Genomic DNA, 13,844 nt, shown 5'->3' on the forward strand with positions numbered 1-13,844 from the left:
ATTCACAGGAAGGTGCATTCTGTCTCTGTAGTACATTAATATCACTCATGAAGATGGCAACAGTAGAAGTTCAGAGTCTCTTCTTTGCCAAAACGTTTGCCACCGCTCTGATTTTAAGCAATTTCATCTATTTTTTTCTGTTGTAATGGTACATATGGACAGTTTTTACAGGCTGTCACCACACTGTCTAAACTACACTTCCAGTAATATTTGAACAGCAACTAATGATTGCAGCCCAACCGTGTAGTGATCCTGCGACAGTTTTAGCTGTAGATATTATGGTGAAAACAGATAGGGATAAAAACAAAAATTATCCAAGGCAGTTACATTTCCTATCCACAGGAATAGGTGGTGAGAAGGGCTGAGTGCTGTTTGTTTCTTTGCATTTGAAAAGCAAAAACAAAACAACAAACAAACAAAAAACACTTGGAAAAAGAAAAGAAGAAAAAAATAAACCAGAAAAGCAGTAACAAAGATGATCGAGAAGGGGTGGAAATGGCCTTTAGTGGTTAAAATCGAGGTGAAATCAGAAGGTGCATCACCTCTATTGCTCCCAGGTTTGCAGTAGGAGAGGCAAACCCATGGCCAACCCTTGTCCCCATTGGCTCTGCCCCCGCTGCCCACAGCACCCAGCTGTCTGCTTCCATTACCAACCACTGCCTGAGCGCTGCTGTGCCACATTGCTCTGCGCTAATCGCCACCTCCTAATTGGTGGGAAAGAAGTTATGATCCACCAGGGTTAAAGCAAATTTGATTTTCTCTCTCTTATCTATGCAGATGGAGTGAGTTTATTAGGGAGAATTAAGGCCTAAGGCTGCTGCGAGCGACCTGAAGCAGCTGGGCATTAGCAGCAGATCCAGTGTAAGTCCCTCCTTTCATAGGACCATGGAACCACAGAGTGGTTGGGTTGGAACTTTTCCAGCCTCTTCCTGCCATCATGGGCTGAGTGCCCCCACCTGCTGAGGCTCCCAGGGCCCAGCCATGCTCATGGGCACCTCTTACAATGGGCACCCACAGCTTAGGGCAGCAGTGCCAGAGCCACACTGCCTGTGCATGAAGAATTTCCTCATCACATCTGACCTATATCTCCCCATTTTAGAGACTGATAACTGACCTTTAAGTGCTAATTTCAGGTCAGCTTGGCTTGATGATGCATTATTTTGGTTGACTTACAGTGTACTTGGCACAACTGACAAATGCGTCCCCCTGCCCCTTTGGCAGCTCCTAATTCCATGGAAGTTTGGGAGGTGTTCATCCTGATACAGGATCCAACACACTGCTGGTACTTCACTGAGCAGCAGCAGCGTCCAGCAGTGGTGGGATCTCAGTGTGAACCATAACTCCTTATGTTGGCAGAAGGGCACTGAAGGGCCTGGGGACAGGGAGTGGTGGTCCTGTGGATGCAACTCAGCCTCTGCTCTGCCTATGTTGCCTCCCCAGTTAGCAGCCAGACGAAATTCACACTGCACTGAGTGTTTCCATAGAGCAAACGTGGGTGTTAATTTTTATGTGCGGATTTTACAGCATTTTATAATGATACTTAGCAGCATAAAATGTTGGCACACGTTGGAAATTGGTGAAAGTTCAGCCATCTAATTTGGGAAGGTTGTGCTTACAGGCACTAACACTTGCAGGCAGTTTAATAACAGTATTTGGCAGTGTCTGTTAGAGCCGCTTAAACTAATTAATGCATTTGCTCCCTACAGAATGAAATTGAGTTTTCAGATACGTTTATAAAATGATGTGCATGATTGCTAAATATTTCATTATTTTGAACTATAACTTCTGGTGTTCTATGTCGGTATGGATTGAGTACGTATTCTCTCATGACAGATGTGCTGTCTCTGGAAGATAATCTGTCCTGCATGTTGAGGCAGGCTGGTTCTATGATGCCTCATTGTAGTGGACTGCAGGATGCTCAGCAGGTTGGCCATGGCCACGCTGGGATCCAGCTGCTGTGCTCCCAGTACTGCTTCATCCTGTGGAGGCAACAAAGCCGTGCACAGGTCTCATGGGGAGCAGCTGAGGGAGCTGGGGTTGTACGTCTGGAGAAAAAGGGGCTCTGGGGAGACCTTAAGGTTCTCTGCAGTGCCCTGAGCGGAGGGTTGGCCTCTGCTCTCGGGTGACAGCAACAGGATGAGAGTGATGGCCTCACATCCACTGGGGGAGGATCAGGTTGAGTATTAGGAACGGTTTGTTCTCCAGAGAGCAGCCAGGTGCTGGCGCAGCTGCTCAGGGGTGGGCAGTCACCATCCACGGAGGTGTTGAGGGCTGCAGGGATGTGGCACTGACAGGGTGGGCTGTGGGTCTCAGAGGGCTTTTCCAACCTGAATGATTGTGTGATCCTGCCACCGGGCTCATGGCACAGGAGTGGGACGCTGTGGGTGCCTCGCTGCCACCAGCTCCACAGGGGAGCAGGGCGCAGCAGCAGCGTGAGCTCCCTGCATGTTGTGTGCCTCAGAGAGGGCACCAGGCAGGGATTCCCCGAGCTCCCAAGTGCTCAGGTCAGCACGGATCTCGCTGGCTTGAGGAGAGGTAACAGAAATAAGAAGCTATGACTTGGTCTGAAAGAAACCTATCTGAAGAAATGATGGTAAACAAAATCTGTTTGCCTAAGGAAACCCTCCTAGCAATCAGCTAGTAACACAACTGCTTGTGCTAATGAACCCAAAGCTGTTAATGTGGTTTCTTCAGTTAAATTGATTCATGAATTTTGAAGAGAACATTATCTAATGAATTTTCTTTGAATAGAAAGCAATTAAAAGGACAAATCAGTCTGATTAACCCCAAAGTCACCCTACTGCCACAAATGGTGTACAGTTTGAAATTATATCATAAAAAACTGGAGCAGATTTGCTATCTCTTTGCCCTCTACTAATCCATGTAAATTAATGAACAACAAAGTTAATTTCTTTGATGACCCTTTTCTCGTATCACCTGGATTATGCTGATGTTTAATTTGCTTAATGTTATAATAAAGACTAAACAGATTTTTTCAATGAAGTGATTATCATTCCGTTGAGTTAAGAAGTGATTTTTATTATTTAACACATCCATAACGGTGTATGGGTTTCCTTTAAGAACAAAGTCACATTTTGCTATGTAACGTAATCGGTGTCTTTTTTTGACAACTGAAGAAGGGAAATGTTGCAAATCAGTTTGTTTCTCTGCCAAATGAGTGGTGTGAGTTTCGCAGCAGAGCAGAGGGCCTCTTTCCTTTTTTTTTTCTTCTTTGCCAGCTCACTCCTCTGAGTTATTCACTGCTTAGATCTGCTGAGTTTCAAACTGATGCCTTGGAAGAGCAATTGGTGTCAAACCCTATTAAGGGCAGCTATTGGTTGTCCTTTTGTCAACCAGTCCTGGGCTAGGAAGGTAAAACCCTGAGCTACAGAACGAAGCTCGTGCATTTCCTTATTCATTATTTCAGCAATTGGAATGCTTAGAAGCAATTTGCTGGTGAATGAAGATTAAAATAATGGAAGGTACATTATTTTTTTTTTCAGAGCCCCGTGTCATTAAGGATGTGCCGTACATTCAAGGTCGCAGCCAGTCCTTACGTTTCGTAATGTCTGGAATGCTGAGCAGTAGCTTGGGGGGCTCGGCTATAAAATGCAGTCAGCCAGGATAATATGGGTCCACTGGCTCTAGGGCTTCTTCTGCCACGTGTCCCAGCTGAAGTTGGAAATTAGCTGGAGATGCGAGGGCTTTGTGAAATAGGTAGAGCCAGTTATTTCTTCCCTTTTTAATTTGACTCTGTGCTAATTTATGCTCTGCCAATTTAATGGAAAACCCGCGTTGTATGTGTTAACAGGATAATTGTACTTGAAGCAAATTAAAAATATAGGAAAATCAAAGCTTTAAATCCTTTTTTATAGTGATCGCTTACTTGAAGCACTCTTTCTAATAATCATGTATTTAAATATAGCAATATGGGACGCAATAACAGGACGGTGTCTCAGGGCTGTTTAAATTTAAATTAGAGGGCTGCCATCGAGGCTATGCTTCGCGCTGGGTGCTTGGAGTATTTCGTCCCCTTGTTTATCCAGCCATGCATGCATACCAACAGTCCTCTCTTTATTTGCAGATTCGTTCACCAGAGAGGTGTTGTGGACCCTGCTGAGGGAAGTGAAGTTTGGAGAGACCATTTCTTACCAGCAATTAGCAGAGCAAGCAGGCAACAGCCGAGCAGCAAGAGCGGTGGGAGGAGCAATGAGGAGCAACCCTGTAAGTTCGTGTCAACTCTCAAATAAAGTTGATGGAAGATGGTGGATTTAGAGAGCTTTCTGGGCTAAATGTCATTAGATTAAATTTATCTGCTATGAAAACTGGTCTACCATGAGTAATAAGGTCAGTAAGTGTTTTTAATCAGCAATAATGCACAACCCAGTTTAATGTGATTTATGCCCTACCATTTATGGTGTTAGGTTTGGAAGAGGAACACTGCACTTCTTTTAATTCATCAGGCTATACATATTTTGTTGCTCTCAAACTTTCTTACATATTGGGGGAGGGAAATCTTTTATCACTCAGCACCAACATCCTTTGTCAGGACATGAGGAGCTGTGGAAGCATTGCTGGATGGGATGGGTTGCTGTTAGAGATGGACTTCTAAAAGTGTGGAAGAGGAGGGATTTCAGTTCACGTCAATAATACACACCTGGATCTTTAACATAGTCTGCACTGGAGATAAGATGTAAATGGCATTTCTCCATTGGGTGGATAAAGGTGGGTCACTTGAGCTGAGAGTAACTCTAGGTTAGTTCTGTTAATTTAGGAGAAACCATGTGTTACAGTACTCACTCTCTTCATCCATTTTCCCAGTTCCCATTCCATCTTTCCCTTTTGATTGTCAGGATCTGGATTTTCAGATGTGACTCATGCACCAGAAACGCACTGATCACTCCAAGTGAAACTGGTGAGAATCACTGCTGCTACATGTGGGCCCACTGGTTGGGCCTTGTTTGGATCCCCTTGGAAGAAGCTCAGTCCTGAATTAGGGAGTGTCTGGGCTACAATGAGAATATCATTGCATGGCAGGAGGAGGGAACTTGGTTCCTCACCCTGCATTACTGCTTTGTCACTGTGCAAAGGAGAGGGAGAGGGAGGGAGGAGAGTGCCCTTGTGCCTGGCTTTACACATTTCCTCCTTCCTTGCCTTTAAAAAAAGTAGGGGAAAAAAAAAAAAACAACAACAACAGATTTCTGTTAATATCATTGTGGCCTTTTTTGGCCATTCTTCACCGTATTTTCCCTCATTAGCACTTGCCCTTAGCAACATGCATCTTTCCATACCCAAATGCCTCTCTTCTCCAGCGTTACACCTGCCATAATCTTTGACCTTCTCTGTTGTTTCTGCATTCGGTTCTCCCAGTTTTTTTTCTTTAATGAGATACATAGAAGACTGCAACATGTAGTTGTAAAGCAGATTCAGGAACCTGTTTTCAGAAAACCTGGTGGCTCTCCATACGAAAATAATACAGGTGGGGGCTTTTCACGTTGCCACCACATACTGTCTTTGTATTTTGTTTCATTCATAAAATCAATCTGCATGTTATGCATAGTCAGGCTGCATGTCATGACTCATAGGTCTGAAGGATGGCATATATGGAAAATACTTGCTGAAAAGGGGCTCCCAGTGAAGTACATAAGGAGTGTATTTGTGACTGCACGTGGAACATGCATGAAATTACCGATTAACTACAGGAGATGTCTAGTAATAAAAATATGGAACAGGCAAGGATGTCATTATGGTATCATCAGCTTGCTTTCTATAATGAAATATTGGAGTAGTATTATATTAATAGAGCTCTTTTTTCCCTGAAGCTATACATTAGTATCTATACTACAATTAAAAATGTTCTCGGGACAGAAACCACTCTAGCCATAGCAAGGATGGGAAATAACAAAAATAAGATAGGATCCCATTTAAGAACAAATTGCAGTAGCTTTGCTGTCTATTTTCAGAACTATTTTCATCCTTCCTCACAGGGGAAAAAGCAGGGATTTTCACACCACAACCTGCTGTTACTGCTGCTTTGGATGCTGCTGCTCCACTGCAGCCTGAGGGCAAAGCAGGGTACATTTCTAGGCAATAGCAATTACGTATCCTTTTGCACAACACTGTATTGTTATTCTTTGAGAACTGTTTCCTGCAGGTTTGCATTGTATTACCTTCTCTTAATGTACACCAGATTATATTGGAAAGCATTCCATCATATTAAAATAGTTTGTATTGTCAAGTGCAATACGGTGTATTGACGGAACGCATCTTTATGCTGCTCATATGAACTGCTTCGTATGAAAAGCTGATGTACACTTAAAATATCACTGTATACTTCTTTATGGAGCTTAGAAGCTTAAATCCATTAGACATTATGCTTGTTTATATGGCAGTGTGCTGCATGTATCGAATTTTGGAATACCTGTGGACATTTTCATGTATAAGCACACTTGAAGTTTGTTGATCAGATGAGATATTGGGCTTTAAATCTGCCTCAACAGATCATCAAACTGAACATGTCATGCAAGCCACAGCATCGTTAAAACAGCAGCAAAGAATTCAAAGAACTGTGGTGTTAGCAACTGCTCCACCTGTAACGTGAGCTTCCAGATACAAATTCTGGGTTTGAGTAGTGTAGCAGAAATGTGATATTCTGTTAAGCAACAGATTAGTGGGTTTTGATCACAGGAGAGAAACCAATCTTTAGTGAATGCTGTTATTAATGATCACTGCAGAGGCTGTGCAAAATTGTTGAGTTGTTTGCACCTTGAGATGCTTCCTTGATTAAAGGACTGAGTCATAGCATGGTGACTGTATTATAATCGTGATTTAATGAGGACAGCAATATAGGTAAAAATGAGGGCTTGAAATAAAGTGGAGCTGGATGCAGACATTGTGCTATTAGTGAAATATTGTGATGAAATTGTGTACCTTAGTGTTTTTCCAGGAAGTACCACAACGTTGCTCCCTTCTACAAACCATGGGTCGGTGTTTAATTTTGGTAGTGTGCATTCTACAGGTCTCCCTTTGTAGTGGGGTTGCTTCCCATAATTCATACAATGACCTTCAAATTTATGAGAAGGTGGAAGAGGTGCCAGCAGCAGCTGAAAGATGCGACATCCCTGCTTCAATTTATGCCAAGGACACGATGGGGATGGCTCACCTTTTGCAAGAAAAACTTCAAATACTTTACTGCAGTTCAGATTGACTGCAAGGTCTGTGGTCCTCAAAGGGAACCCATAAAGTTCAATTAAAAATCTCATTAGACTAGTATAGGAGGATCAAAAAGAAATCACAGAGACTCATGGGAAATGGCGAATGTTGGGCTGATTAGTCCAAGGCCATCCTAAATGACTGTTCTGTGGCTTAAATAAGACGTCTTCAGCCCTCTGTTAACAGCAGTAACAGCTACATACGTGTTTTATATTCGATCCAGTGGTGTTGTTGTTTAGGTTAAAGCCGAGCTAAGTGTCTGCCATGATGCTGAGATCGAGCTGTGGAAAGTCAGGGATATTATTCAGGCAAAATAGTTTAAACGTTTGAGAGTGAAAGGAGTAATTGTGCATTTATGAGAAGACTGTGAAGTATGGATTTGAAATGTTGCAAACACATAAAACCACTTGTGCATTAATTCCTGAGGTGGCTAGCAATAAAGATGGACCCATGCTGGTTCGCATTACGGTGTTTGTTTCTGTGAGGGAATAGGGGGAGCAGAAGCGATAGGACATGAGCAAACTGAAAGATTATTTTTTGCTAAGTGTGATTCGTGTTGTATGTTATAACTTGATATTTCAGCTGTTCCCATTATGGCCCGGCTGATGTATTTTTGACAGTTTGGCAGCTTTCTGCAAGTCTCCAGTCCATCAGGCAGTATAATAGGACGGCCGGTTTTCCGTGGCGTCAAATTGAAAACTCTTAACAAGCGGAGCACCGCGGCGGAGCGCTGCGCTGCTTCATCCTCAGACGGAATTTGCTAAATGCAGTTCAAAGGCAATCGATACCTTGTGCAGGGAGTTTTTTTCCCCACCTTTTTCTAAACAAACGCATTATTGAGGAGTTAGTTTATTCACAGATTGCCATGAGCGTTAATGACCACCCGAGTCTTGTTCTGCCAGTCACCCAGATGGCTGTTGATAAAGATTTAGCATCATGTTCTGAGTGTCAGGGCTGTCAGTAGTGCTGAACCATTTGACCAGAAGAAAAAACGCACAGGGAGCTATTGATTACAGCTTCTCAGTGTCACTTGTTCACCAGGATTTAGGTATTGATGAGGCTGCGAGTGAAAACAAGCTCTTTCCCTTGTGGGCCTCTACCCAGAAGAACAAAAGCAAAGTTGGAGAAAATATTCAGCTGGTGCCCAAATCAGAGGGATTCTGCTATTGATTGAAGGGCCCCTTCATGTTATTTTTGTTGGAGACAAATCTATGGGTTTGGAAGTTTTATAGCGTTTGAGATAGGGTCTGTGTAAGTGATGGATTCGAGTATTAGATGAATTAGATTTCACAGCGTGAAGATTTCAGTGGAGCTATAATATTATGAGCTGCTTGGTTATTGATAAAAATTACATTAAATGTAGCTGAGGCATTAAAGCTCCAGACTAGGGTAGTTCTCCCTCTAAAATGTCCTTAGGGCCCTAATAAATTTTAGCAGGTTTAATTATTTTAGTAGTCTGAAAGTTGTCATCACAATTAAGCTAAACTGAAGCAATGTTCAATATTTTTAAATTGCAGAGACCATACGGCCTTTGTAGCACTTGTTTCTTTTTTTGTATCCGATGCTGCAGAGGATGAGGCATGTGCTTGCATGTGTTAGGACAAGCTTGGTATGAAATTCTTTACTTTGAGCATGGAAGATGCTCTATTTCATACCCTTTATCCTTGTGGCTGCGTTTTCCAGCTACAGCCATTAAAGCAGTGTTTCTGCAGCTCTGACGTCTCAACATCTGCCCTAGAAAGGAGGTTCATCAATTCCTCTGCTTATTATCTCCCATAGCATGGCAAATGGGCTTGTTTAGCTTGGAGAAGAGAAGGCTCCAGGGAGACATCATTGTGGCCTTCCAATATTTGGAAGGGGTTTATACACAAGGGGGGTTACACCTGTTTGCGAGGGTGGATAGTGATAGGACAAGGGGGAATGGTTTTAAATGAGACAGGGGAGGTTTAGGTTGGATATTAGGAGGAAGTTTTTCCCCCAGAGGGTGGCGAGGCACTGGCACAGGTTGCCCAAGGAGGCTGTGGATGCCCCATCCCTGCAGGCATCCAAGGCCAGGCTGGATGTGGCTCTGGGCAGCCTGGGCTGCTGGTTGGTGACCTGCACACAGCAGGGGGTTGGAGCTGGATGAGCACTGTGCTCCTTTGCAACCCAGGCCATTCTGGGATTCTCTGCAAGAAAAGTTGGTGCTTTCTAAGAATGCATTAATTTGTGCCTTTCCTGTAGGATACAAAGTCAATTCACCAATATACGTGCACTCTCTTACAAAAGAAGAGCAACACAGCAGAAATCTGAGATTCCCCATTTCTTTCCAAACCACCCAAGCCAGATTTCCATGTTTGAGGTGATGCTGAGCACCTCAGCCACACATCCCTGATTTTGGGACCTGCCCTGCAGCCATCATAGGAAACATGAGACCCACAGCATGCGCTGACAACCTGGCTGCAGATGGCATTGCTCCTCTGCACAATACAGTACTTCTTTTTTTCACTTTCCCTTTCTTAACAAAATTTAACAGCAGAAAGTGCTTCTAGAAATGTGTTGGCTTATTTCTGTGACCAAATTCCCAGCAAACAGGCTGTTGGATTTTTGCTGTCTGAGCAGTCACAGGGAGCCGGCTCAGAAAGAGCTTTGGGCCCCCATCCACAGCAAGATTTGTGTCTTTACCATCAAAACATCCTGATATATTCTTTATATTTTTAACAATTGCAATCTAACCTTGGAGAGTTTATTACTATGGATTGGGATTGCTTTGTCATGCAAGACAATCTGCCTGTGCTAACTGGTGCAAGGGGCTTGTAACACCTGAGAAAACTCCAAACAAAAAGAATTAGAGAACACTTCCAAAAAACAGCGTGTTTAAAGAAGTCGTAATCCATGAGGGTGGCGGGGTGTAGAGGAGAGGTTTTGTTGGGACTCGCTGGAGTTGTCATGGATGCCTGATTCACTCATGGCACCGCTAGCTCCAAATAAAGCAGCTATTAGAAGCATTTGTTATTAAACCTGGATTAACAATGAGCACCTATGTGTATTCCATTTTAATGTGATGGCTTTTGGGCTCAGATTGAGATTTAAAACTTCAGCCTTCTAAATTACTTATCTATAACAATAGTTTCTCGAGGTCTGGCCTGTAGCTGTCTGGGGGTCTGAGTCTTTGGCTCAAACGCGAGCACAGCTGGAGCTTCACTGAAAAAAATATGAGGTGGGAGAAAGAGAAGTCTGTCTGGAGTTTGTGCTTATGTACGTATAGATAAATGGATGTACTCTCACTTAAAATATCCACGTTTTTAGTAAGTTATTCTTCTCACAGGTCTGTCATTGCAATTGAATTACTCTGTAGTTACCAGAACACACACTGCGTGATTAAAGATGAGGTATTGCATTTTTTATGATGTGTATTTCAACTATGATAATCACCTGTGATTAAAAAAAAAAAAAGAAAAAGGTGTGTTTATGTAGTTCTCTGTATTACCAGTCCATTATGTAACTTCTTGCATTGATTTTTCAGAATCCCTGGCATTTGGCTATAAATGATACAAAGGAGGAGGCATGAGAAGAAGTTCTTAAATTGGCTAGGTGTGAATTAAATCTCTCCTGTTGTAGGTTTTAAAAATTCAAAACCCATTTTGGATTGACTTGCTGTTAAATAATAAATAATGCCTTGTTCTTATATGGAATTTTTCAGCAGAGCACATTGAGGTGCTTTAGAGGGAAGAGGAATTGGCTGCAGGAGCTGAGGCTCATGGAGCTCATTCATGGACATGCTGCTCTCATGTTTTCAGAGGTTTCTTTTGCAGGAAAGCTGCCTCTTCTAACCCTGATGTGATTGTTAATAATTGCCCTGTACCTCCGTGTCTATGTTTTGGGGTGGCACTGGCTGTAGATGTCTCGTTCTGTGAAAATGAGCTTGCTGCAAATGCACAGATGCCTACATGTGCTGTATGGTCTTAAATGATGCTCTTTCCTTTTATCCTTTGCAGCATCCCATCCAACCTAAATGCTGCCTGTGCAGAGGCATAGCCTGGCAGGAGCAGAGCTCTGAGGGGAAGGGCATTGCACATCAGCATGCTCAGCACTGCCCTCCCCAAGGAGCGTGGCTCCATGCCTTGGCTGCTCAGTGTCCCCAGAGCCAGGAGCTGGGGATGGTTCTGCTCTCAGCGTGTGTAGGGTCATGAAGTGTCCCTGCTGGGTGGGAAGTGACTGCCTGTGCACTTGAGAGCATGGGTAACACAACTGTAATTCATCCCATTAACTTCATATCGTTAGGTGCAGGCCAATGCAGTGCAGTTCCGGAGCCTGAACATGCACTTCTTCCATAGAAGATTTTATATAGGGAGTTTTATGCATGGGTTTTAGCTATTTTAAGACATTGCATCGTTTTTGTGTAATAGCATTTCTCTGAATGCTTTCCCCTAACTGCTGGGTGGTCAGCAGAGCCCATCGGCATTGCAGGGTAGTCTGTACCCTGGAGGGATACAGGCTCAGAAAGAAAAGAGCTCTTGGTGCAACACTCCTGCATCCTCCTCTCAGGTGGATGAGAGTCTCCAGCACAGTCTTTAACCTGGGTGTTTAAATCCATGCCACTACTAGCAAATGCTGCTTCAGTAGCTGATTTATTGCTTGTAGCCCTTCTTCACACCGTCTTCTGCTTCACTCCCCTTTGCTTCACCCTTTGCTTCCTTTCTTATTTTTGTGTGTTTTGCAGATCCCAATTATCATACCGTGCCACAGAGTGATTTGCAGCAGCGGGCAGATCGGCAACTATGGAGGAGGAAACCTTATGAAAGAGTGGCTTTTGTCACACGAGAAGCTCCAGAAAGAGAAGTTAGCAGATTGATGCGGCTCAGCCACAGCTGCTCGACAGCCAAGGCACACGACTGCAGCAACTTGGCTTATAACGAGCTCTCAGAGCACCCAGCAGAATTCAGAAAAATGGTAAATATTTGAGTGACATATAAATATAATGCAACATCCGAAGTGGAATGTGTGGTGGCACCACTATATTAAAAAAGCGGGATGCGTCCTGAGGGATGCAGCTCGTATGCCCTTTCTTGTTTTTACATTTTACAGCAGAATGACTGCAGCAGTCCAGGCCTGTTGTGCATGTATTTTGTTCTCATCCCCGGTTCTGTCCTGTTCTATATTTAATGTCCATTAAAGCAAGGATAAGAGAATGGGAGGGGCATGGCAAACGCGAGGCGCAGGCATCCCTCTGAGGATGCTTCTGGGTGGCCGAGGAGCCATGCGGCCAGCGTGTCCCCGGGCAGCCCCATGCCAGGGCTCCAACCCACTGCTGAAATGGTTTTTGAGTAATGCCCACGTCGTGGGGTGTGGTGAAGGGCAGCCGGGGGGAGGTGGCAGTTGAGTTACTGGTTCACAGATTTTCTTTCTGGATTGTGAGAAGCCCTCAAGGCAGGAGTACAAATTTTACTTTTGTGATCGTTGCAAAAAGCAGGTGGAGCTGTAGAGGCTGGCAAGTTGCTTGAGATATTTGAAATAAGCAGTTAGGTGAGTGCAGCTTGGGCACAGGATTGGATGGGGCTCATCGTAGTTGCACTGTTAGCAGCAATAGCCTTCCTTTAGCGTTGCCGTTTCTCTGTTGTGTGAAGCTTTGTTTCCTGTAGCCTCTCTGCAGAAAGGATTGGAGAGATGTTAGCACTGAATTCTGAGGTGGTATAGAAGGGGTTCTCTGAAATTGCGAGCCACCAAAAGCTGGAATTTTCAGTAAGGGAATCTTAAATTCCAAGTTAATACTGATACTGGAAATACTGTTTGTTTGTGGGTTTTTTTATGAGTTTATCATATTTTCATAGGCGCCTCTTTAGAAGGGCCTTTGCTGACCAAGAAATTATGGTGTTACAGTGCTTTAGTTAAAGTAGTATTATTGATATCTCAGAATTACTTCAATAAAAAAACTGCTTTGCATGTACAAGTGTCTTTGTGTATGTTTATAAATAAAACACGGTTTGTGATATATGGAGAAAATAAACTATACCCAACTGTACAATATAAGGCTGTATTTTTATCAAGGGTTTCTGGTGGCAATATAAACCACGAAAGCAAAGCTCAAGTGGTTTGCACGTGTCACCAGAACCCCAGGATAAAAATATAGCCTTATAATATGTACAGTTTGGGGGTATTTTATTTTTTTTATAACGGGATATCAACAGAAGGATGCAATACCAAATGTAAACTTTAACCTCTTCCACGTTTACCCCCACAGCGACGCTCTGTGCCACGTTTGCTCTTTCAGGTGTCTGTGTTTTCAGCTTCCAGCAGGTGCCACCCTGGCATGGCAGGCACAACCATGTGCGTAACTGGGCTGTGAGGCTGCCAACCCCCACTCCGTGGCAATAATCTGAGCACCAGCGTCAGTTATTAAAATTCATCCTTCCCTGTTGTAAATCCCTGAGAGCAACCGCTAGGCCCACGGTTTGTTTGCAGATGAGAGCGTGGCTGTAAATGAGGCGTGCAGCTGCCCGTGACTGATGGGCACTGCTGGGCCCTTCCTGGCGTGGCATGGTGTGGCAGGGTGGCGGGGGCATGGCCCTGGCCCTGTCACCTTTGTTGGCCCACATCACCCCAGCGCCGGTTCTGGTCCTGGGCCTCCTCACCCCGCCATGCAGAGCCTGCTG

The 13,844-nt window shown here is 43.9% G+C and overlaps 1 protein-coding gene across 1 annotated transcript in view; it reads left to right on the plus strand.

Annotated features, from left to right (window-relative positions):
• Window positions 1–13,119, plus strand: part of MGMT (O-6-methylguanine-DNA methyltransferase) — a 144,318-nt gene extending 131,199 nt beyond the window's left edge. The window contains exons 5-6 of the mRNA XM_042863570.1: window positions 4,085–4,224; window positions 11,915–13,119. Coding sequence (XP_042719504.1) covers window positions 4,085–4,224; window positions 11,915–12,046 — 272 coding nt within the window. The 3' untranslated portion in view covers window positions 12,047–13,119. The remainder of the gene's footprint in view (window positions 1–4,084; window positions 4,225–11,914) is intronic.
• The last annotated feature ends 725 nt before the right edge of the window (window positions 13,120–13,844 follow it).

This window comes from Lagopus leucura, unplaced genomic scaffold (assembly GCF_019238085.1).
Source record: "Lagopus leucura isolate 7727_CA_CO unplaced genomic scaffold, USGS_WTPT01 Super-Scaffold_741, whole genome shotgun sequence".
NCBI lineage: Eukaryota > Metazoa > Chordata > Aves > Galliformes > Phasianidae > Lagopus > Lagopus leucura.